The sequence below is a fragment of the Camelus ferus genome, chromosome 26 (assembly GCF_009834535.1).
Source record: "Camelus ferus isolate YT-003-E chromosome 26, BCGSAC_Cfer_1.0, whole genome shotgun sequence".
Lineage (NCBI taxonomy): Eukaryota > Metazoa > Chordata > Mammalia > Artiodactyla > Camelidae > Camelus > Camelus ferus.
The window spans coordinates 14,270,588-14,296,882 of record NC_045721.1 but is presented as its reverse complement, the minus strand read 5'-3'; the positions used below and the strand labels follow the sequence as shown (position 1 = coordinate 14,296,882).

At 42.8% G+C, this 26,295-nt stretch overlaps 1 protein-coding gene across 1 annotated transcript in view; it reads left to right on the top strand.

The window, feature by feature from the left end:
• Positions 1-26,295, top strand: part of MTMR7 (myotubularin related protein 7) — an 87,800-nt gene that overhangs the window by 22,293 nt on the left and 39,212 nt on the right. Inside the window, 5 exon segments of the mRNA XM_006192874.2 lie at positions 8,007-8,129; positions 9,338-9,500; positions 16,859-17,016; positions 25,262-25,303; positions 25,305-25,391. Coding sequence (XP_006192936.2) covers positions 8,007-8,129; positions 9,338-9,500; positions 16,859-17,016; positions 25,262-25,303; positions 25,305-25,391 — 573 coding nt within the window.

Sequence of the window (26,295 nt, the reverse complement as noted above, 5' to 3'; positions counted from 1 at the left end):
TTAATTTTTTTAGATAAAAATTTTTTACAAATGAATTTATTATGAAACATTTTACTATATGATTTGATTTTTCTGGTTTTATTGAGATAATTGGCATAGAAATTGTATTTAAGGTGTGCAGCATAATGATTTGATGTATGTATATATTGCAAAATGATTATCACAGTATTAATTAACATCACCTCACACAGTTAACAGTTTTTTTTTCCTTGTGATGAGAACTTTTAGTGTCTACTCTCTTAGCAACGTTCAAATATACAGTATTGAAAATACTTCTTTTTAAATTGGAAAATCAAATGCTTTTTTCCCCACTACTGTTAAGAGGTTATAACAATTCTCAATGGTCTGAAGAATTTTTTGTTGCTTCACTTTTTCTTTGTCAAAAGATTTTGCAACTGTAATTGAGTGGCCCATCTTGCCGGCAAACTGTCGTGATCACTACTTGAACAGGGGAAATGAAGTCACAGGCACGAGGTGAGCATTCAGTGGGAGCAAGAATGAAATCTCTAAAGTCGCTGTTCCTGATCTGTCAGTAATCACTGTTTATTCGTAACTACAGATGTGGACACTTTTTTCTTTTTCTCTCACACATGCAGTTACTCGTAGGTGGAATCATTCATTGTCCAGGAGCACCCTACTTAGCAACCCAGGGACACTTTCCATAAATAAAGCGTTTCTATAATTAATGCGTGCTTGGTTAGGAGACGTGCAACTTGATTCCTGAAATGGTCCTCCCGCTGCTGCAGGAGGTCACTGCACCTTATGATGTGGACCTGGCCAGGGCACGTGGCGAGACTCCGTCCAGCTGATCCTGGGGCCACCCGGAACCAGGCTCTCCAGCCACCTCAGTCCCCGGGGTCCTCCCTCCAGACCAGACGGAGTGAATGGGCAGGGGGTTAATGTGGCCACTTTAACTTAATGCCCTACACCGAATTACCATTGCTTTAGCTGTAGCCAGATACTTCTTACTTGTTAACTATGTAAGTCTCCAGTTGCAATTTTAGGGAAAATGGAGGCTGGGCTTTTGAGCCGTTAATTTACAGTATTAGGCCTGGACTGAAGGGGTGAAGCATGAGACGGTTCTTGGGAAACGGATGTGGGGGTCTGAAACCTGGTGCTGCCACTTCCTGGCTGCGGGACCTTGGCATGCACTTGTATGTCATTACTTGTTAAATGGGAAACCGTGTCTGCCCCCCAGCCAGGGTCAGACCTAGTGGATGGACAACGCTTTGTACAACACCCAGCACTCCGCAGCTGCTCACGAGTGTTACTATTACCATTCCTTCCTTTGCCCCTTCTGCTCAAGGGAGAGGTTGAAAGGAATCTTCCTCAACTGTGCTTCCTTCTTTACCAGCAGCTTTTCTGGAAAATTAGTCCTAGACTAGCCTGACTGTGAGTCTCAGTAGTTACTGGGCGAGGGAGTGGGCACTGCTTGAAGCCAGAACAGCCCCCTGAGAGAGACTGTGGAGCCCTCCTGCCTGGGGGAGCCCTCCTCGCTCCCCCACCGACCCCAGTGCTAACGGCTGCGCCGTGTGACGGACCTGTCGTAGCTGCCGTGCGTTGTAAATGGCAGTTACTGACGCGCCTTTTCGTGGGGTACGCCTCCGTGCTTTGTGGCCCCTATGATGTGTTCTGCTGACGACGGAAGAACATTTTAGGAAAAATGGGCTCTGCCTGTCCTAGGTTTTCATTGTCATGGCCTCAAGTGTGGTTTCTGTAAGCTCCTCCTTGTCCCTTAGCCACTTCCTGCCCAGTGGTGTGGGCATTCACTGGTGGGCGTGAGAAGCCAGATTGCTCCGTGTGCCATGTAGCTTAAGTATTGCCATTAAAGACTGTCAAAAAAAATAGATGGATGACTAGATGGAGAGACTGCAAAATACTGTGTTTTCAGAAACCAGATTGGCATTTTGATGTCAACTTACATTTCGCCTTATGTTTTTATCCTAAAAGATTTTACGAGCCTTAAGATGAAGGGTAATTCTTGCAAAAAATGTAGTCTAATGTCATTTCTTAAAGAAGGGCAACCCGAATACTTTCTTTCAAGCAGTATAGTGAGATGCTTCATTCATGCAGGTTTAAAACCAAATAATACCTAGTTATCACAGGTAGAAGTGACTCAGGACAGCTTGCCAGGTACTCCCGGATTCTCAGCAGCATTGCCTCATACTCTTCCAACCATGGGAGGGAAGAGGGGACAGTCTTGGCTGGGGAGGGAGCCTGGAGACCGAGGAAGAGCCAGCTGTGGCGGAACAGCCGTGCCTCCAGGCTTGGCCCTGGCACTGGGTCGCAGCACAGCCTCTGGGCCTGTTCAGAGAGGGCAGTGGCGTCCGTTGTTGCCGAGCCTGGCGCGTCCTTTCCTTGGGATATCACAAGGGTTTCATTGGCCAGCCGTGGTACTGAGTGGCTGAGATTTCCTACTGGGTCATCGTTGTGTGCGCTTTCATGGTTGCTGTTCTGTGTGCTTCCTAGCCTCTCGCTAAAGCCCCCCCACCGGGTTACACCGCGGCCGCCGCGACAGTGTGGAGAGGCCTTGGACAAACACCTTTCGGTCCTTTATAGAAATCAGAGCCCAGAGAGAGCCGCTCAGCTGCCTGTGCCCAGCAGTTCCATTTCACAACCAGAACCAGAACCAGAGCCCAGGCCTCCTGACTCGCAAATACTTGACTTTTCATGTTGCTGGAGTTAGAAAATGTCATGATACCAAATTTAGCACGACAAACTATTTGTCTAGTTGCTTTTCTTAGATTAGAACATAAACTTGTCTTCGGTTTTGGCTGCTGCAGACATTTTGATTTCTCCCTGTTCAGCAACCTCTGGTCTCTTCCCCCAGATGATGGGCAGTGACCTTCTAAGTAAGTCATTCGGTTTTGAGGACTCGGTCTTCGGCCCAAGCAAAACCATGGCCGGTGCCATTCATTTTCTTTCTTTCTTTCTATTTTATTTATTTATTTATTTTTTTGATAAAAGGTAACCCTACCCTGCACTTTGGACTCTGTCCTCCAGAGAAGCTTTTCTTTTCCAGGTAGAGAGAATTCTAGAGTCCAAAAATATTCACTGATCCAGGATTCGACCTGCAGAGTAGAAAGGAGAGGCCTGTGTTCCATTAAGATTGAAATTAGGTGGTGGTGCGATGGAGAGGTGTTGAAAAGACGCTGGTCTCCGGCGGTTTCAGGGGCCTCCTGATTCCCAGTGGGAGGGGAGGACCCAGCCGGGCTTGTGTTCCGGGGCCAGGGTGTCCTGTCTCCAGCCTGGCAGTGCCGTGGTGCGGCCCCGTGTTCTCACCGAAGCCTTTTAGCCTTGGCCTAGAAAGGCTGAAGAAACCTTTTTTCCCTCTGTCTAACCCCAGCAGAGCAGGAAGGGGAGTGAAAAGGCCGTTAAACTGGGACACAGTCTTTTTCATTGAGTCTGTAAGATTCTTCAGGATGGACAAAGATTCCATCTTACTCACCCTTTCATTCTTCACCCCAGAACCTGACGCCGTCCCACACAAAGGCATTTTGTTGAGTGGAATTGGATGTTCAGTGTTCTTTCTTTTGGGTCTGACAATCCTGAATGTCTCCTAGTGCCAACATTTGGGTTCCTGTGTCCCATTCCCAGGCTGTCTTTGGGTTTATCTCAAAGAAGAGTATTCTGATTATGGTTTGTGAATATAGTTTTACAGTATAATTTTGTCTTAACACATTTCATTTTCAAATACTAATTCATATATAAACTTGCTTAAAATAATTGCTAGCTGGTTGTCCTCAACATATTCATTTTGAGTAACAGAACTAGAATGAGGCATTCACCGGAGTCCACAGCCTTGGTGACCCACGAGCTTGGGCTTTGGAGCTGGGTGGACCTCAGATCCAGGCCGAGCCTCACCATGTGCTCTTATCTGGGGAAATCTGTTGGGTCTCTCAACATAACTGTGAAATGGGGGTTAGTGAGGACCTGGCTCACGGGGTTGTTGTGGGGATTAACCGAGGTCAGATGTGCAGAGAAACAGCACAGTGCGTGGCAGAGAGTGAGTGCTCTAAAAACATTTGTTGTCATTTTCATCATTATTGTTTTGGTAATGTTCGCAGTCTCCTCTTGCGTGATCTTCAGCTCCCATTGAATTAGTTCAGGTTACAGATTGTTTCACCATTCATTTATGCGTCTCCATCCCATGACTCAGCTCTGCTGAATGGAAACCCGCCTCTTACTTACACAGCCCCGCTCCCACTCATCAAGGCATTACAGTATACAGCCTGCTCTCCCGAAGACTGGGGGCAAAAGAAAAGATTCAGTAAAGCAAAAGGCTGAGATTAGATTTTTTCCTCTCCCACCCCTGGGTTTCTTTCTCTTGGCACTTCACCACCTAATCAGAAAATGTTTAAAATGAAGTATAAATATTTTCTAAAATACACCAAAGGGTTCACAGTGCCTGTGTTTGGATTCTGGGACTAGGGGTGATTTTCTTTCCTTCCTTCAGTATTTCTGAATCTTTAAACACTGCACACGTAAGTGCATGTTTCATAACTTTTACAAAGACCAGTTTTGAAAGCTGGGGAAGAAAGCTTCACAGGACGGGGGAGACTTCAGTGTAAGCAGGGTAAACAGATCCTTGCCCAGTGACCCTCACCTCCTTTTTCTAACCCTTTAAACCATGTTTCTCATGGAGGCCCCCTGATGGGAGCCCTTTCATTTCCTGTGTGCGTCACAGCATGAGATGCCCCTTCACTGGCCATGTGAATAGGCTGCTTTGTCTCGATGTCCCAGCTGCTTCTGGAAAGCTCTTGGCATGTTTTGGTCTTTTGCTGGCTCTGGGGTGGAGTCTGGGTGGTCAGGCCACCTCCTCTGGCTTCTCCCTCTCCTCCACAAAGAGTACAATCTGCTCTCTCAGCTCTGCTGAGTGCACTCCTCCAGCCGTTGTGGTAGTGGCTTCCGGTCCCAGCGCCCCCATGACCACTCCCGCTGAGGTCTTCCACGCCACTGAGTCCAGGGGTCCTTTTCTGTTCCCGCCTCTCTTGTGCTGTCTCCCCTATCCCTCTGCGCACTGGCCCTGATCTGCCTCCTGACTAGCCGGTCCTCCCTGGCTTGCTTTTCTCATGCCTCCTCTTCCATCAGAGCCTGAAACGGGATTTCCTCAGATCTCTCCTCTTCTCAGCCTACATGCTACAAGGTAACCTCTTACAGTCCCACGATTTCAAATATTATTTACATGCCAGTGGCTAAACACTTAACTGCATTTCAGGAAATCTGAGCCCTCAGGGATTATAAGATGCTCCAAGATTTTATGTATCACAAAGAAAGAAAAAAAAATTGCTGCCAATTAAAGGGCACAGTGGCTTCTTACCACATTAATCATAAGAGGCATTCCATTTTGGGGAATGTCAGGATGTGAAAAATGTACGCAAAGAGTTAGTGACATATTGTAATATCTTTTGCGGAGATGAACTGCCGTTGGCAGAGCATGGATACCGAGTACGTCTTCAGCACGGTGTACAAAGGAACAGGCAAATGAGTTGCAATTACTTTGTTTTTAGAAGCTGGTAGCTTCCTAAGAGTCATCTGTCTCCAAGAATGAAAGAGGTATTACCAGAGTTCACCGTATGCGCAGGTGATCTGGAGTTAAGTTAGGCGAACAGCGAGGCAGAGTTATTGAACCAGTGGGTCTTCATGGTGGCCCCAGAACTCTTGAGATTCATTCCAAACTTTTGTCTAGAATTGACTGCCTCCAGCATCACTGTCAGGAACGTTCTGGCTGTCTCAGGGTAAACCGTACCGTGGGCCCTGACCAGTGCTTTCTGTCTTCACAGAATTTCTCAGACAGCAGAACTTTAATTGTTATTACTCACTTCTTTTATTACATCGCTGGGAAATCATGCTCTTGGTGTTTCCCTCCTTGTTTTTTATTTCTTATTTCCTCCTACTTCAGAATTACTTTGGACAGCTGTGAGACCTGTGAGAACCATTGCCAAATCTTGAAATGTAATTTTCCTGCAGCAGTGTCCAAAGTTAACAAAAAGACATGGAAAAATCTCATTAAGTGTTCTAATCTACCAGTATCTGTGAACCTTCTTCTGTTCCACTGAGGTTTTCTAAAAATAATCTAAGTGGTATGGCTTTCTTCACTTCTGTAGGGAGAGTAATCTATACTAAATATTTTGGCCTTGAAATATTATCTGTGTTCGATATAGTGAACCCAGTAAGATTTTGTTTCATTGGTCCTACATGCAGAGAAAATTATTTATGTTCCATTTTTAGATATTGCTACCTGGTATATCACCCCTGGACCCCAGTTAATTTGTCTAGGCACGTTTTCCCCCATAGAAATGTTCTAAAAATAATGTATCTTCTTGCTTTTCTCCTTCCACAAGTCTCTCCCATAATACCTTGTAGTTCAAAACAGAATATTTAATGACTAAAGTTGAAATAAAATAATCCAGTCACTTGAGAATCGAAGGATAATCTCTTTAAAAACTCTTGGGTCAAAGGAGATATAAAAACTGCAGTTATAAACCACCAGGAAAGTAAGAAGAATGATAATACTACAAACAAAACTTGTAAGATGCAGCCAAAGAAGAAAGAAAGAAAAAAAAAAAGATGCAGCCAAAGATTTACTTGGAGGAAAATGATTGGACTTAAAGCTTGTTATTAATCAAAAAGAATGAGAATTAATGAGCTATTCAACCTGAGAATTTAGTAATGAACAAAGAAACAAAAAGCATAGATAGGGCATACCCACAGAAAGCATGTTAAAACATTTATTAAGAAACACAAGCAGAAATTAACATTTAGAAAAGAGAAACATCAAGTTGATAAATCCAGGATCTGTTACTTTGAAGAAAAACCTTTGCCTATGAAATTACAAAAAGTAAGAACATAATTCACAATATTAGGCGAGAAGGGATGAGGGGAGAGATTTACTCACAGACAAGAATTAAAAGATTGTAAGAATTTGAAAATTAGCAATAAGATAATCTGAAAAGAAAATAAATGTCAAAATGAGATTAAGTAAAAAGTAGTAACATTGACCAGATCTATAACTGCACAAAAAATGAAAGACTTATTAAAGAATTGTTTCTGTATAAAGAAGTGTCTTTGTTTCAAATACTAAATAATTTGTATGTTGAAAGCTTCCTGATTATTCGATATCATCATAAGCTGATGATTTCATCTGACAAATGTGGCACAAATAGGCTTTTATTTTAAAAAAATGCCAATCTTTTTAACAAAACAATTATAGCAGATAAAATATAAGAAATATTAAAGCATTGATACACCAATTCCAAGTTGTTCATATGACAAGAATTGTCACTTCTTTTACTTTTCATATTGGAATGGTCCCAGTGCATGTATTCTCCAAATTGCTCTACATCTCAGAGGCGTAGGCTTGATAATTATTGTTTCCAGAGGTCTCTTCCAACAGTTTGAGTTTTAGGTCAGAGGTGGAAGTTCTATTTATTAGAAAGATTTTATTACAAACATTAGCATCTTAATTGGGTAGGTTTTCCTGGTAAGCATGCAGAGTATTTCTCTGATACTTTTTACTCCTACATGTAAATTTGCATTTTCTCCTAGTTTATATGGAATCAAACAGCTTTGGGGCCATTTCTATGACTAAGAAACACATAGGAAAATACATAATTTTCTTTTTAATAGGTTGCAGTTCATATACAGTTATTGTGGAAACTCAGAACTCTCATGTGTATACCTGCTGCCTTAAATTAGAATTATGTAATTATAGTGAGGTAAAAGTTGACCTATTTAAAACACAGAAAGGGTGTTTTTAAAGAATAGGGTCTATAAATCTTTTATGGTACAGTTAAGATTGTATTTAAGGAATTGGTGAATTTGTATGTTTTGATAGAATCATTCTGAGATCGAATTACCTTAAAGGGGCAAGTTTTGCTTTTTTATTACTGGGAGAATTTTCAAAATCATATTTTAGATTAAGCACGAGATTACCTACTCATTGTTTTTTTCTTGTGTGAATCGCTCTTGGCTTCATGGTAACCCTGTCGAACTGATTTCTCTAGGTCGAAAATGTCCGCTTGGTAGATCGAATCTCTTCTAAAAAAGCAGCCCTCGGTACTTTGTATCTGACGGCTACCCATGTCATATTTGTGGAAAATGCACCTGACACAAGAAAAGAAACCTGGGTATGCATTCCTTATTTTTGGCTTTATGTGTTTTCCATTGTTTGAAGTAACAAGTTCTGACCCTCTGTTCTTTTGTTTGTCTGCAGGGTGAGGAGGGTGGGATTTTGGTGTGTGGGTGTTCAGAGGACTCTTTTTTTGGAATGTGAGCCTTGCCTTTTTCTGTACAGAGTCACATCCACTTGATCTGTTTACTCATTTTAAGCACTAATTATCTGAACATTGTAAAGATAGACATAGAAATAGCCAGAGATACGAGGGCTTCCTGTCCTGGCTGTCAAGTACGGATTCGATGATGTGAATGTACCAGGCACGGCGTCTACATAGCGCCCTATTTGCAATCCACTTTGTTTGTAGGAGCTTGGCAGGCAGGCCATTAGTCATTTCATTATGTTATCTGTAGTTTTCTCATAATTTAAAAAAGGAAAAAGGAAACAAAAACCTAGGGAAGAGGCTCATCTCCAGGTATTTCTGCTCCATCGCAGTGAGACCATTCAACGGCTCTCATTTAATACAGCCACCCAGCCAGGACCTCACGGCCAGTACCCGAACCCCTGACTCTGCCTCTTTTCTACCTTGTGGACATTAGGGTTTCAGCAGAAGGTGGCAGGAACTGCTTAGTGGAGAGGAATTTAAAGAGCGACGTGCTGCCACTGAGGGCTGAGCAGAGACCCTCAGAAATGCCAGAGCCCTTGAGCATGATTGCCTTTAAAATAAATCCCTTCTGCAGCCTGCCTGACCACCAAGGGCTCAGAAAACAAAAATCTCAAGTTGCTATTGAACTTGAGCATTCCATGTGGAATTAAGGAGCATGGTGGCACTTCCCAGCGGAGCCGTCTCTAGCTTTTGTTGATTGCAGGGTTTATTTTACAAACTTCTCATGACCTTATTTAATTTTAGCTCTCCAGAGCATGTCAGCATTTGACTCCCCAAACGTTCCCTTACCTGGATCTGTGCAGAATTACATGCTGAACAGTTTGCTTCGTATAATTAGCTTGGATATCAGAAAGCCAGGTATTGAAAAAGAAAATGATGAATTCAGACAGTTGGTTCTTTCCCCAGACATCTCATTTCCTGTCACCCGAGTGCAAGCCAGCTGAAGGTCAGGGCGTGTTTCTTGTCTGTGTGTGGCTCAGAGACCTAGTGTTACTTTTTGTCGTGTTTATCTGCTATTTGTGCTTGGGCTTATCCACGTTAACTTTCGGTTGTAGATTCTTCACAGTCAGATTTCCACCATCGAGAAACAGGCTACAACCGCTACTGGGTGCCCTCTGCTTATCCGCTGCAAGAACTTTCAGCTCTTGCAACTCATCATCCCCCAGGAAAGGGACTGCCACGACGTCTACCTCTCCCTCGTCCGCCTAGCAAGGCCAGGTAGGGCAGGGCGGCGCGACCTTCCACAGGGGCCCACTCTCAGGGGAAATACGGCTGGGGCTGTGAGCTTCTTTCAGGGTTCATAGGATTCCCCTTATCTGGGAGGGAGTTACACTTTCAGGGTGAAATCATCTTAAAAGTATGCCCTACTCATACTGTGGTAATCCAGCCACCTTGATTGAGGCCTAAGACAAAAATCTCCAGATTGTTTTGTATGGAAAACATCGATACCAAACAGGGCTGGTGCAGTTTCCCCCATTTGGGGGCTTTTAAATTTGGTTTCTGTTGCTTTTTATAGTAATATGTATTTCCCAAGGTTGGTATAACTAGACCTTTGTTAGTGTCCGTGAGTATTGGCGGTTTGTATGCCTGGATTCTCCTAAACAAAACCTCCTTAAGTGTTGTGGGAAGGATGTTCGGCTGATTTGAAAAATACATGTTATCAGTTCTCCTCTTGTTACATCTGTCATCTTAGGGTCTTCAGATTTATAGCTTATTAGGCTGTAAATCTAAGAAGTTTGTAGCTCACTATGCTGTAAATCTAAGGAATTTGACACATGTGTTTCATGTCTGTGTGTCTTGTGTGAATTGTGACGTTCTTTTGCTTAAAAGAAATATACATTTAAGTGTTAGGGGAGTGCACAGCAGAGATTGGTTATATAACAGTAACATCCTTGCTGGTGTTTACCCAGAAGTCATTGACATGGGAAGCAGGACCTGTGCATATACTTTCTTTATGGAATGCTTTTTGATTCAGGACAAGAAGTTGGTTTGTAAGCTCCCCGAGGCATTTGGTTGGTCCTCAGATTCTTAAGCTACAACCCGATCGTCTGTCTCAGAGCTAAAGTTACATGATGGAGAGGATGCCAGGGAACTGTCAGAATCCCATCCTTTTGACTTGACTTTGCTCCCCTTTCAAGTCGTCCCTTCGAGGCTGTTTCATCTCAGTATGTTGAAAAGAACTGCAGAGTTAGCCAGAAGAGCAGTTGAACTTTTTGGAGGGCGCACTATAATTGGAACAGGAGTTCTGGGAAGATGTACGTTGGGTTGCCTGCAGCGGAGAACATGAGGGCAGTTGTGCGCCAGCAGTTTCTGTGTCACTGATTAATGGATGTCCTGGGTGATAAGTGTGCTCTGACCGGATTAATGGGATTTAGGAACAGCCCAGAGACCTGGGAGACAGCCGAGCCGCTGGAACAGCGAGTCACAGAGTCTGTGCCGGCTCTGGCCCCTGATGACAGCCAGCACCCAGATTCACACTGGAGGGTCGCCCAGGAGGAAAATCACTATGTTCCCCTACTTTCAGAAATACACACTTTTGCTTAAAGATGAAGTTTTGGGAGTTCCGTATTAGCCACAGTCAGAGACCAAAGAACGAAACCATAACAATTAGTTGAATTAAAGCCATTACTTTAGAAGATTTTTAAAAAGCCACCAGCACTGTAAAACATTGGCATTCTATAGAGCATAGTGCTTTCATAAGTGTGGGGAGAGGAGGTAGAATCCAGGCAGCTTCACAGTTTAATGTTAAAGGCAACTCTAAAATTAGGACCAGTTGCAGCCTGTGACCTGGGAGCAGGGTTTTGAATCTGGGTGGAGGTGGGGACAGGTTAGGGGGAGGGTCTCAGCTGGGGGTGTGGTGGCTTATCAGACCTTCCCAGGGGCTTTTACAGATTGGTCCTTCACCCCCAACCCCCTTAAGATATATCAGAAGAGGAATACGTGTATGTGTGTATGTGTGTGTGGTGGGGAAGTGACTCTGAACTCGAGCAGCGCAGAATCGATCTCTGTGGTTATTGTGGTTGGTCACCAGCACCAATCAGGTATTTTCAGCTCCCCTTGTGGACACAGCTAACTCCAAGGTCCTCTGGAGGACACATATTTTTTTCTTTTTAAATGAAAGAAGAAATGTTTGGGAGCCCATTGAAGTCAAGACCTGTGAAGGCATTATTTCCAAAGCTCTCAGGATTCTCTCTTCACCGAATTACAATTTCTGGGACAAGGATAAATCAAATGACTAAAAAAATTTGTTGAGATTTTCTTGGTTTGCCTTTCATGTGAATTCAGACGGGTAAGAATTTGGTCATGGACTAGAAAAGAGCCCAACAAAAAAGAATGTAGCCAAATCCAGTAAGCTTTGGAATTCTTCCTAAAGAAAGAAGTTAAAAGAGGGGTGTGGCCCAAATGGGAAAACAAATCAACCTCGTAGATCTGATATACTTAATAAGGTTCTGCATTTTTCTGATTGGAAGACCCCTGTTTCTCAGAGGCCTTCCATTTTCCCATGTTCTTTCTTTTCTCCTCCCTCTAATTTGCCTCCTGCTGTTTATTTTTGTATCAATTATCTTTCCCTCTGCAGTGTTTGTGGGCCCTTTAATATTTAAACCATCTCTTTTGTTTGTTTTCCCACTTTTCCTAAATTACAGCATTTTTAGAACATCTTAGTCCCTGACTCTTCTGCATATTTAATATGATTTTAAAAATCTCCCGATTGTTGTAGTCTCATTTGCTTAATTCAGCTCTTTACAGTTTTTATCTAAGTCATTGCCGCTGAAGCAGTTTTTGCAGTAAGTTTCCATTTTATTGCTGAGACTAATCTCTGGTCCGCTTTTCTACTAAGTGTTAGCTTCCACCGTCCTAATGTTTAATTCGAGTGCTTGTTTGTTGAAAATAGACAAGAAAGGTCTCATTTTTATTTTAAATATGCAAAATCCAGTAATAGCTGTGTTGTCATCTCACCCCTCTTTAAATGGTTTTCCAGCTACATTTATTTTAAGTTGCGTGAATGAATTAGAGCGCTTAGAGCAATTTGACTTTTGTTACTTTGGGTTCTGAAAACCCCACGAGGCTGTGTCCTTCCAAGACTGCTGGTGACTTTTCCTGCCCTTACTTCACACGCTACTGATGCTGTTTCACATTTAGGTTTTGTTGTTTTTTTTTTAATTTTTAAAAAATTTGCATAACAGTCAATAATGTAATTGTATTATTCGGGGTTTACATTGGTATTACAAGCCTCCTTTCGATTTTTAAAGTACTTATGATTTTAGTGTAAATTACCTTTCATTTCTCCCAGTTAGCCTATACCAAGAGAGGCTTCCCCTATGTTTTTTTCCCCTAAATATTCTGTTTCCATAACCTTTAACCTAATACCTGGGAAGCAAGCTCAGTTATTTTTCCTTTTCCCTAATTGGTTTGTTCTACCCAAGGGCTCTCTCATTTGGTGAAGTGAACACCCTTTCCTTTCTTGTGGGAGAGAAGGAGGCAGGGGTTGGGTGCAGCGGCAGGGCGTTTGTGGGCTTGGTGGTTCCAAGTTGGCAGTTTCTACCTGAATGTGTAAATCCTCTCCAGGAAGTAGGAAGTGGGATTATCCGAGAGGGAAGGAGTTGAGGAGAGCAGCAGGTGTCGAATCAACTGCAGCGACACATGCTTCCCTGTGGGAAGACGCACACGGTGAACAGTGGTGCTGAGATCAGAGTCAGTCTCAGCGCGCGCCTCTGCGCGGGCTGCCCGCTCACCGATCTGGCCTTCCTAGAAACATGGCCAAGATGCTACTTGTTCTTAATCTATTGTGCTGTTTTAGAAATTGTCATTTTTCTTTCCAAATAGAGAAACCTCCAGGTCTGCCCTTGTTCGGCAATATATGATTTAAATAGGTACATAAAGTCAAATACGAGAATGATTTCCATGTAACCTTTTCTGAAAACATTTTTTTTTTAAATTAGAGGTGCACGTTCAGTTGACCCCCCACCCACCCACCCAGGCCAAAGGCGTGCTGAGTATTTGCTTCTTGTTGGGGGAGTTCCTGTGCCCTCCTAGTGACAGGCTCCTGGGGCGAGGCCTTCAGGGCACCTCCTGTTGACACCCGCTGTCACTAGCAGGAAAGGCCATTTGATTTTGGTGTGATGGCTCATACTCTGTGATGTGAGGAGCTGGTGGAGCACTTAGCATGTCTGTTTTAAGAGTGGGTGGAACAGCAGGGATGTGGCCTTCCCAAAGCAGATGAGTGTTTTCTCTCAGTTCAGATGCTGTAAAGACTGGAGGTATTCCAGCCCTGCTTTGGTTGTGCTTGGCTTTAACCCCCCCCCCCCCCCCCCCCCTGTCGATTACTAAACGTTCTGCTGTGTATTTTGCCGGAGGTGGAGTTGAGGGGAGCAGAATATGTGAATAGGAAATGTTCAGTAAGATTTACATCTGTGATAATGATGCTTTTAAATTTCTTGAACGAGTCTGTCCTCAGCGGAGGGCTTCTCCTGGGCTGGTGTCTGGGTAGGAGACGTACCCACATTAACAAGACTGAGCTCTGGGTTTCTCTGCCCTCGTGTAGAATTTTATGTAAATTGGGCCAAAGGTATGGTTGATCACCCTTTTCCTTAAAAAATAACTGAAAGGGAAAATTTTATCATTTCGGTGGCAACCCATTCTAGTGTCTCCCAATTCAAGAGTATCTTCTTAACGTTGGTAACAGATTATTCTTGCTTTCATTTATGGACCATTTCCTCACTTCTTCCCGAGGGCAACAAGAATGAGCCGATACACAGAAAACTATCTGCAGTCATGGAGTCATTTTCTTCTTATGCCTTTAAACTCGTTTGTAGGCATCTAACAAAGGGAACTTACCTTCCGTCATTGCCCCACATTCCTCTTCTTTCACTGAGGGAGCTGAGGCTTTCTCAAGAGATTCTTCTGGCATCCTAAACAAATCGCATTTGCGGTTAACATTATGATATCAGAAGCCTGAGTCATGAAAATGGCACTGAGAGATGGAAAACATATGTCGGTGTCGAGCCAGCCATTCCCAGAACAGGATGTCAGTTTTATGTGCCGTCTGCTCCATTTGGCTAAGATGGCAAGAAACCGTTTTTACTGAAAGTGTCTACACTGCGTGTGTGCATGTCCCTGTGTGTGCGAGTTTTCTTTTTGGTTGAAATCGGTGGTATGCTCTATTTTCAGGTTTGGAAATGTGACATCAGGAGAGACTGAAATAGAACGTAGCTTTTCTCATTGATCCACCCCGGCATCTTGATTCTCTTTCATGAGAGAGAGTGTTATCTGATGCAAAAAGTATGGTACCTAAAATATGACACTTACCATCTTTGTAGATGAGTTATTTCACTGGTAATGAAAAGAAGCTCGAAACTGGGTTTTGACCTTAGGCTGCCTGTGTGTCACTGCAGCCTCTTGCTGTGGTGAGATGCTTTACTGAGCTTTCATGCACACGTTTAGGACCATGGAACTGCCATCAACAGATTAAGGAATAAATGGGATGGTCTAAGAAGACTGAGGAGGAAGAATCCTATTGGAGAAAAAAACAGGAAGATGAGGGGGATGGAACCAGGACAGAAAAAAACAAAACAAAACCGGCCCATCTGGGGAGACAAGTGAGGGGGTGCCTTGCAGGAGCAGTGTGAGTGGTGGTTCGAGCGTGCCCTGTCTGGCCAGACTGCCTAAGTCACACCTGACTCCCCGTGTCCTGGCTGTGTGACCCTGGGAATGTCCCAGAACCCCGTTTTGCCTCAGATTTCTCATCTGTGCAGTGAGGCCTGTCATGATGCCTGCTAGATGGGTCAGTACGTTTGGTGAGAACAGAAGCGGGAATGAAACAAGAGTTCAGTGAGAATTAGCCGGAATTATTATCACCAGAAGTGCTTAGATTTGCACTGTCCAGTAGGAGCCACGTGTGGCCATCGAGGGCTTGGTATGTGGCTAGTCTGAGCCAGGATGTGCTGTTCAGTGTGAAATACACATGGAATTTCAGAGACAGTACAAAGCAAAATGCATAAAGCATTAACATATTTCACGTTCTGCCTAGATTGAAGTGACTTTTTTGGATATATTGGACTAAATACATTGTTACAGTGAATTACAGTGTTTCTTTTTACTATTTTAATGTGACTACAAGGACATTTTAAATGACATATATGGCTACATTATATTTCTGTTGGATGGCACTGGCCTAGTTGCTTCCCTAAGCGTGGCAGGGCCAGGCGAGAACACCAAATCCTAGCTCTTCCTGGGGGTAGAGGGTGGCAGCCGGGCCTGGCCTCACAAGGGTAGCAGGTGATGCATAAAGTCAAAGATATCCTGGCAGAACTGAAAGAAGTCTGTCATCAGACATCCTTCAACTGGTCCCTCACCATCAGGGTGCCCTGTACTATGAACTGATACTTCTTAGTGAATCCTGTCAGTGTTGTATGAGCAATGTAGCTATGACATGTACGTAGTTGTTAAAGTTCACATGTTTTCAGGGCAAACATTTAAATATATTCCATAGCTTTTTTAACTGTTTTGTTCTTTCTTTTTTAACATTGTGAGCATCAAAACAGGGCAGTGGCCTGGCCTCTGTCCACCTCTGAGAGGCCATCCCAAATGCCAAGCTCGATGTACATAAACAGATTGAGTTCTGGATCTCTAAGGGATACATACATTTTCCTACCCCTCACCACCCCTTTTTTCTTTAAATTGAACTATAGTTGATTTACAATATTGCGTTAGTTTCAAGTATCCAGCGAAGTGATTCAGTTATATATATATATAGTGGTATGCATCTGTTAATCCTAAATTCCTAAATTATCCCCCACCTTTCCCCTTTGGTAACCATAAGTTTATTTTCTATGTCTGTGAGTCTATTTCTGTTTTGTAAATAAGTTCATTTGTGTCACTTTTTGTTTTAGATTCCACATACATGTGATATCATATAGCATTTGTTTTTCTCTGACTTACTTCACTTAGTATGATAATCTCTAGTTCTATCCATGTTACTTCCAGTGGCAATATTTCATTCTTTTTAATGGCTGAGTAGTATTTCATAGTGTATATATAAAAATATATTTATATAATTAATATATTACTATATATGATTTATATAATTATATCTTAATATAGATTATTATATTAATTATATTAAATATAATTAATATATTAATTGTATATATAATTAATATATATATACCCCACATCTTCTTCATCCATTCATCTGTTGATGGACACAAGTTGCTTCCATGTCTAAGCTATCATAAATGCATACATATGTTCTTAATTAATCTTTAAGTGCCATATTTTATGTGGTCTAAAAATGTATTTGCTTTCAAAAGCGACTATAAAAACCCCACAAAATGGAGAAGGCCATGCTCCCAAAATGAAAGAAGCTTTTGCAAAGTTGAGTCTGGTTACCCTGAGGTCATCTTGTCCTTGCAGGGAGGGGGTGGGTGACCCCACCCACAGAGACGGGGTACCCCTGGGAGAGTCCCGAGGGGCGAGGAGCTGGACTGGCCTCTCCAGCCCAGACAGCGTGCTTTTGGGGAGATTTGGTTCTGGCTTTGGCTTGGCTTGATTTGACTTCATTCTCCCTTTTCTTGCAGTGAAGTATGAGGAGCTATACTGCTTCTCATTCAACCCCAAGCTGGACAAAGAAGAAAGGGAGCAGGGCTGGATGCTGATCGATCTCGGTGAAGAGTACAAGCGAATGGGCCTCCCTAATAACTACTGGCAGCTCAGCGATGTGAACAGAGATTACAGAGTGAGTGGGGGCATTTGGTGAAATCCAGATGCTTAATCCGAACGAAACCGTGATTTCCCGTAGCTCAGTGTGTCTTCCATTTGATCTCCTTGAGTTGTGATCGCTCTTGGTAGGTACACCTGTGGATCTCCAAGTCTCCCCTGGTTGTTGCTGGCTCTGTCTCCTCCCTGCACCTAGAACCAGAAAGTGAGAACAAGGCAGCCTCAGAGACCGTCCCCTCCAGTGGTCGAGGGATGGAAGCCCAGACAGGCCCCGTGGCAGGCAGTTGTGGGAGAGCCGGCCAGCAGCTCCGCTCTCCCATCAGGTCTTTTTCTCTGATTCTGTGAGTGATGACTGGGGAAGTCACAGAGGCTCTGGTGGCAGTTTGGCACCAGCTCCTTTCTGTGCACCCTGAACTCTTGATTGGTACACAAGGTCACCCAGAGGCTCTCCTAGAGAAATGCAGAGAAATACGTCTCCACTTACAGAAGGCTGCCTGGAGGTTCAGGGCCACAGAGGACCCTGTGCATTCCATATTCTCCCTGGTGCGGGCTTGCTGGTCAGTGTTGGTTTCCCCAGTAGTTTTTAAAGTGTTTTCAATGATATGAGTAATGCAAGAACGAGGCAGAGGGTTTGCAAAAGAGGGAAAGAAAGAAAAGCATCCACCATCCCATTGCCCTAACATTCCTCTATAACCATATTCTATGAGGTTTTACATTTTTCTTTCAGTTTTTTTCTCATCTGCATAGTTCAGTAACTTTTTTCTTTTGTAAGTAATCCGTTTCATTGTTTACACTTGGAAAATACAGAGGAAAAGGAATCGTTCAAATATATACAACAAAAATGGAATCATTCTCCATAGGCCTTGTGTCTTGCTTTTCATCACACAAGCATATTGTGAGTTTTCCTGTCAGTAAATATATTTTATATCACTTTAAAACATTATATAATGTGACATAGTATGGCTACATCCTTTTCTATCTAATCTCCAGGTTTTAGATGTTTAGGTTATTATTATTTGTCACTATTTTAAATAACATAGTGAAAACATTCTGGTAACTGTACCTTTGCCCACATTAAAATTCTTTCTTTAAAAGACATATTCCCAAAGGTGGAATTTCTTTGTCAAAGGGTTTACACAGATTTTTTGCATACTGTCAGAACTGCAGAAAGATTGTACCAGTTTACGTAAGTTCTCAGCAGTTGTATAGGAGAATGCTTGAGTCTTGTACCCTCGCCAGTAAAGAGCGTTTGTCTTAAAAATCTTGTGATGACTTGATAGAGGGATAAGTGATTTCTCAATTTAGTCTGCATGCCATCATCTCTTGAAGTGTAGTCTCAATATGCTGACCATTTATATCTTGTCTGCTGATAACTGACCATTTCTGGTCACATAATGTGAATCCTGATTATCTCCTTCACCTTCACATAGGTGTTTTCTATATTGTGACACAGTATTCATATCAAGCAATTAAATGACTGTGTAACACCCCATCAAATGAATGTACTGTAACTTACTTAAGTATTTCCCTATTATTAGACATTTAGATTACTCATAATTTTTGCCATGTGAACAATTCTGGGAGCAATATCTCTGTGGGTTTAGTTTTCCTCATATTTTAAATTGTTTTCTAAGAATAAATTCCCAGAATCTATCACAAGGCATAAAAGGCTTAAATCCCTCTCTCTCTCTCTCTCTTTTTTTTAGGTTTCAAGCAGGTAGGCCATTGACGTTTTTGTTTTGACCAGTATTTGGTTGTTAGTTACCACTCCCTTGTATGGCAAGCAGAATATGTGACCTGTCAGATTAGAACTTTGGGGAATTTTTGAAGATTTCTGTCTTCATAAAACACCCGATATTTGATTAATTTTTATCAATGTTTTGAGTCTGGGAAAAATGTATTTTCTGTTATTTGGGTATAAAATTCTATCTCCATCTAAATGAAGTTTCTTAAGCTATTTTGGTCTCTTTGCTCACCTGATTTCTGACAGGTATGTGAAAATTTCCGTTACAGCTGTTGATTAGATGTTTTCTCCTTACATCTCTAAAGTGTTTCTGTTATGTTTTTTGAAGTTACGTTGCCCAGCACATAATGGTTTAGGGCATCTGCTGGGTGCGCTGTTTTTTTTTTTTTTTTTTTATTAACTTCAAATATCCCTTTTTCCTGTAAACACTTTTAGCTTTGAACTCTGTGTTGGATTCTGTTTTATGTGATTATGTTTTGACTGTTTTCTCCTTTTTGTCAGCGTTTGCCTGGTGGTGCTCTGCTTAGCCCGTTATTTTCAGTGCTCCTATATGAATATTTTGTCCTTTTAAAAAATACCTAACAGTAATTATCTTTGGGTTGTGAGGGTGGAATTTTTTTTTCAAGTAGCTATGGCTAGATTTTGATTTTCACTCAGTCTGAAAATCTTTTTGCCATAACTGATCTCCGTGACTTTGCTCTAGATGCTCTGCTTTGTGCATTTTACTAGTTACGCTTTTCCCCGTTTTGTATCTATAGCTAGATTTTTTTTCTTGTATTTGCTCGTGATCATTTTGGAAACACACACCCTGTTGCTTTTCTTCCATTGATTATCCTTCATTTAAAAAGTGCTGTTTACTTTTTCTGGTGCTCTTACAGCGTACACAGAACTTTGAAGAATAATGACATGAACAGCAGGGACGCACATACTATGTGAGAACAAACACAGCCAACGCTCTTAAACCTCCCTGAGGTTTCCTCCAAATCACCTCCTGCTCTGGTGCAATTTGGTGTTTTCATCCCCTTCTATTCATAACATTTCTACATTTGTAAATAACAACATACAGTATTATTTCGTTTGTTTTTTATACCTTCTGTATGTGGTGGTGTGCTGAATGTCGTTTACTGAAACTTGACTTTTCACTCAACTTACATTTGTGAGATTCATTTCATTTAACAAACACGTATACATGCCAGGCAGTGTCCCAGAAACTTGACAGATGTTAGCAGTCCTGTGTGGCAGGTGCCGTTACTCTCCCTGCTGTGCAGGTGGGGCGACTCAGGCACAGACAGATTAGGTAATTTGTCCAAGACCCGGAGAAGTTAAGTAACTGTTGAAGCCTGCAGCTCCATTCAGTCATTCTTCACTGTTGGCTTATGTTCCATTTTACCAATATATCATAGTTTAAAAATTCACTTGTTCTTTCTCTTTTGTTTTACCATCACAAGTTAAGCTATTAACTGGCTTATATATAACTCATAGCATATTGTGAGTTTCTGCCTAGCAGTGGAATCTCTGAGTTAGAGGGTATGTAGATTTCAGCCTCATTCGATATTGCCAGATTCTTTCCCAAAGTGTTTGCATGAACTTACAGAAGACCTAAGATACGAGTTCTTATTACCCTTCCAGACTCACCAGCAGTTGGTATTGATAGTGTCTGACGTCCACCTACTAATTGACCCAGCAGTCTTACTTCTGGGAATTTCTTCTAAAGAGTTAACAGCATAAACACACAATGGTGTACACAGTTATCTCTTGAAGCATTGTTTATAATAGCATGTCTTAGAAGAAACCCAAATTTCTTTAATAGAGGGCTAAATAATATTTGGTCTACTCATATAGTTAGTGCATAGCCATTAAAAAATGTGGAAGGTTTTCTTGGACTGGTAAGTAAAGATTGCTAAATTATATTGTTCGAGTCAGAAAAGCAAGGCACACTGCCATGAGTATAGTGTGATAACTTTCATTTTTAAAAGAGTGAGAAAAATAAGATGTTCACGTGTATGTATAATGGCCCTGAAGTGCTGGCCTAGAGAGCACGTGGGGATGGGATGAACAGAACACAAGGGTGAGGATGTGCACCTCTTTGAATTGTTTCATTTTTATAACCAATTGAATTTATTAACTAATCAAAAAGTTAAATTGTAGAGAATGCCGATCCAATTGGTGTGAAATAGATCTCAGTGTGGTTTGTTTCCATTGCCCGGCCTTCATCCCTAGCAAGTTTGAGCTTATGTTTGTTGGTGATTCAGCTTGACTCCTCTTTTCCTAGTTTTGATCCTTCTTTTCTATAACGTTGGTCTTTTTTCTTATTGATTTGCAGAAGCTCTTTACATATGCTAGGTAAAAATCTATTATCATTTATAGCTGTTGCAAATATCTCCTCTTAGGAGATACTTTTGTACTGTGCCTAGGGTATCTTTTAATCCTCAGAAGTTTTGAGTTGTCAGTGTCTCCTATTTTGTTTCATGTTTTTAGCATATTGTTAAAAAAAAAAAAAACCAACCTGGCCTGTTTGCTAACCTTTGTCCCAATTTACATTTTTACTAACTATGGTTTTAATAGCTTTATAATAAATCTTGATATTCTGCAAGTCAGGTCCTCACAAATCCTTCTTCTGAGCATCTTGAATTTATAGATTATTTGGGATAGAATGGCTGCTTTCATGATACTGAATTTTCTTCGTAGTTAAACACTTAAGTCTAACACTTATAATCTTACACTGTGAGTAGACACTTTGATCCCTTTTGTCTCAGTCGTTTTACAGTATCTAACGTAGTCATTTGTTCCCTCACTAAAGCTAACCTTTGCTGTGAATTTTTAGCCTTGAAATGAAAGGAAGGAAAATCCAAGTTTAGTAAAGAAAACTGGACATCCTTTAGACATGTTTTACAACCATGACACACCCTTGGGTAAGGAAGAAAATGAGGCTGAGCCACATCTTGTGGAGGAATATTTTCTTGGAAACACAGGTCCTTCTTATTTTCGGTGAGATTTCCTTCTAGACGTAGCACCACAAACATGACTCACATTTAGTCAGCCAAGTCCTGTGTTATACAGACTGCAAAACATGAGTTACTCGGCCTTTTTTTCCCCCCAAATTACCAAACTAACCATCAGCAAACTGTGTTGAAACAGAAAAGGTGAAAACCTAGGGAATTTTCTGATTTTACAAATATTATTGAAACAGGGAGAAAGGTGATGAACCTTATTTATTACCAGTTTAGAAATATTTTTGACTAATAGTCCACTGAGAAGGTTGTATCCTCATCCTTTACTTTTGCTTTTGACCTCATGGTTGAGAAAACATCTACTTTTCCCTTCCCTTCTGTTGTAAAAGTTCTTTCTTCTCAGAAATTCTGTGAGGTAAGTGGGGCTGGTGGTGTCATCTGATGGAGAGGAAGCTATTGCCCGTGGTGGAAATGACGCCGTACGTAGAGTTAGAAACTTGGGTACCAGAGCCAGTGCTGCCATTCTCTCTCCGTGTGGTCTTGGGCAGGCCACACTATTACCACCACCATCGCTGTCAGCATGGCTGTTATCCTCATTTCTCAGACACTTGCTTATGGTACTCTGAGTCTCTAAGCTAAGGTTTCTGTTTGCACCTAACTCTTAAAATTGTCCTTCTTTAAGTAAAATAATTAGCATTCATTAATAGGTTAAAATTTTAATCTGTTTCTCTTGGAATAAAATTTAAAGTATAACCCAAACCAGTAATTAAAAAAAAATCTTGTCTATTTCAATTCTCTACTTATGTATTATTTGACTTTATTTGTATATTAGTCATTTCATGCAGCTCATACTCCATTTCTTCTCCCCCATTACATCATAAACTCCTTGAAATAAATTTTAGGTCCTGAATATTTAAGAAGAAAATTGTGTATGTAGATCTATCTCAGTTCCTGATAACTAACTCTCAGCCCCAAAGTGCTCAGTGGAGCGATCGGCCCTCAGTGAATCCAGAGGTCGGATTACGATGCCTTGGTTGGCACCTCAGGCGGATACTGTCCTGCAGTGTAAAAGCATTTTCTAGAAGGTTACAACAAAGATCAGTTTTCCTGGGAATGTGAAGTCCTTGGGGCCAATAACTTTCATTATTCATTACTGCCCTAGCTCCTGACCTAATGCCTTGCACATATTAAGTATTCAGTAAAAATGTGCTGATAGACACCAGTATTCTGTTATAAACATCACACTTGCTAAGAGACTAGAACTTAATGATTCCAACCACAAAAGGGAGGGGGTATGGAAATTAGGAGTATGGGATTAACAGGTACACACGACTGTGTTATTACGATGATGATGTAACACAACGGAGGTGCTAATTTATCACTACAGTGGCAGTCGCATTACAGTGTACACATGTATCAAACTCACATGTGGTACGGCTTCCATTATGCAGTGTTATACGTCAGGTGCAGCCGGACGCCTGTCTTCCGGGCGCAGGTTGTCGAGCTCTTGGTCCTCGCACATGCCAACTCCAAGGGCCTGCCTTTTCCTACTCTGTGGAGGGGAGAGCCTGGTACCCTTAGAGGCAGGAGGAAGGACCCTGGGTGAATAGACCACATTTAGGTCCTTGAGTGGGTTGGGACTGAGAGTATCAAAGAGAGTGGGCTCGGGGGGCTACCTTCTTCCTGGCCCCATGCTGGGTACGGTGCACGTGGGGCCGTGGCCTGAGCCACGCTGGGCACCTTCTGGCCTTGGGAGGCTGTCAGTGGACCTGGCGGGAGCCCCAGAGCTTCCTCTTTGCTATTCTGAAAGGCCATGGCCCTGTGTAAGAAGCATGTTGGGAAATCTCACCCATTACTTTATTATTCTTACTTAATTTAATCATAAACAACCTTTCCTTAGGGCTGTTATACGGAAGAAAGTAGGTAATCCCCAACTTACTGAAAACCCACCAATTTCCTTTTTAAAACGGTTATTTTAAGAAAACACTGTAAGTCAGAGCAGTGACTGCATGTCTGGCGCGCTCAGACTCGCTGGTGTGGTCTGTGTGGTGATGCTCTAGCTCACTGACTCCGGGAGCACCAGACTGCCAGGTTGGCAGGGCGAGCGAGTGCAGCGTCTGTGGCAGTAGTTCCAGTAGGAGCTCAGGTCCCAGGAAGGCTGGGCCATCTGTTCTCGGTCTGGGATTTCCCTCCAGAGTCGCAGTGCCAGAGACCAGGTTGATGTCTTTGGTAATCTTTCCTAAAATGTCTTTGGGGAAACGCTGAAATGACACTTTGGGCCTTGGAGCATCACTTTTGTGGCCCTTCTGTCTCCTGCTCGGTGTTATTCACCGGCTGGTAACAAAGACAAGGGAGGTGGGCCCGGGAGGGCACCATCCCAGAACAGTCAATGTGAGCTTGGTGCCGGATTTTCCTTCTCTTCAGTCTCATCGTTCAGAGTGGTCAGGCTGGGCAGGGACAGACCGAGGACATTCAGGGAAAGCACCTCTCCTGCTGCTGCACCTGCTGGAGGAAGGTCTTCTCCTGAAATGCCCAAGAAGGTGCTTGACCTTGAGGAACTGCCATCTAAACGGTTCTCGTGTTGCAAAAAGACTGGCTGACATCAAGGCAAAAGACATGCCAGGCAACAAATCAATGACTGTCACTGTTGCCACCACTCCTGTCAGACCCGCTGGTGTATAAAGAGATTTGTCCTGGGTGTTCCCTGATTTGATCCTGGTCTCTGCCCCGTGGGATATCATTTCTCTTCCGGATCAGTTTTAGAGAGTAGAAGGTGCTCAGGAGTTTGAGTTCCTGAAGGTCATGGAGTTGGCAGATCAGAGCCAGGTTCTAAACTACTGATTTCTGACTCAATTGCAAGATCACTCCAAGGCATCAGAGCTTCAACATGTGGGCATCACTGGTGGGGATGCACGGAAAGAATAAATCACTTCTTACTAGTTACAAAGTGACACAGAAGAAAAAAAAAGCTGTTACAATGTGTGGTAAAGTGCAGAAGGTTAGGAAGCCCAGGGAAGTCCTTGAAGAGCCAGGAGCTTTGGGAAGGTGGAGGGGAAGGGCGTCTGGGGAGGGCATTGGCTTGACTGCCTGCTTGGACAGGAGCGCACGGAGGGTGTGCCAGGGGCAGGAAGGTGCCCTGGGGAGGTCACCACTGGTGCTGGCATTTTAGGAAACTGTCTCCCAGTGTCAGGCTACCTTTCAGTCAAAGCAGGCAGCTGAAGTTTTCTCAGCTGCCAGGATGCTGCAGTTGCAGTTTGTCCCTTTTTGATGAAGGGAATGCTCATTTGTCACAGTCTTGACTCCCACAAAGATCCCTTAGAGAGAAGGGCTGGTGCCGGAGGGCAGGACGCTAAGGAGTATCCTGCTTTGCTTCACTGTGATTTCATAGAATCCGCAGCGCTTCATTTCTTTGAAGTGGCTTTTGGTTTCCTCAAAATAGCCTCCTCTGCAACTTGGTTAAGAAAACTTAAATATGCCACCCCTCAGCCAATATGAGATGGAATTTCTGGCGGCAGTTTGCCGAGCGCTACTAGATTGCCTAAAAAATGCCTTTGCGTTTTCCGTGGCAGGTTTGTGATTCCTACCCTGCCGACCTGTACGTTCCCAGGTCAGGCCACGGCGCACATCATCGTGGGGAGTTCCAAGTTCAGGAGCAGACGGCGGTTTCCTGCGCTTTCTTACTACTACAGAGAGAACCACGTAAGTCCCCGGGCCTGCTTTGGTTTCACGCTTTGCTTTTCTTCTTTTATCGTCAACAGGCATTTTCCAGGGGCCTTCTGCTGTGTGTATGGGGGTTGGTTTCTTTTTAAAGCATGTGGATATTGCTGTATATGTGTGGTAGACATGACGCACTTGTGTGTAAACCCTTCTCACCTGGGGAAGTCGCCTTTCCGTGTTTATTTGACAATAAAGTAGAGGGACAGAGTCAGAACCACCTAGGCTTGATCGTCTCCCTGAGCCTGGTCCTCTTGTAACCGGTCCCTTCGGGGGGCTCTATGTTTATCTGCAGTGTTGGAGAGCCTTCGGAGTGCTTTGGAATGTTTAGAAAAGCCCCCCAAAGCCATGACATATTCTTATTTTTTGAATGGCACTTTCTTTTTTTCTTTCAGCATATAAGGAATCTTTATGGAGAACGGGTTTTATTTTTAAAATATTATTTGTTCAAAGCTGGAATTAGGTTTGTCTGCAACTATAAGAGATCTAAGTAACAAAGGATCAGACAGGCTAGAACTTTATTTTCTTTCCCATAAAAGATCCCCAGGTGGGTAGCCCTGGCCTGGTATCCTGGCTCCAGCCCACTCAGCCCCCAGGGACCCTAGCTCCTTGCACCCTTATGGCCCTGCCCGCCCTGGGGGCGGCCCTCATCACATGGTCTGAGGGACACCTGGAGTACCAGCCGTGACCTCCACTCCACAGCAGGTGAAGGGGGGTAAATGGTACGTTCACTGCTTTGGGAGGAAGGTTCCAGAAACTGCCCTGTGACACTTCTGCTCACATCCGTTTGGTCAGAACTGCACAGGGGAGGTGAGAGAACACAGTTTTTTGTTTGTTTGTTTTTAATTCTTATTTTTTATTGAAGTGTAGTTCACTTACAATGTTAGTG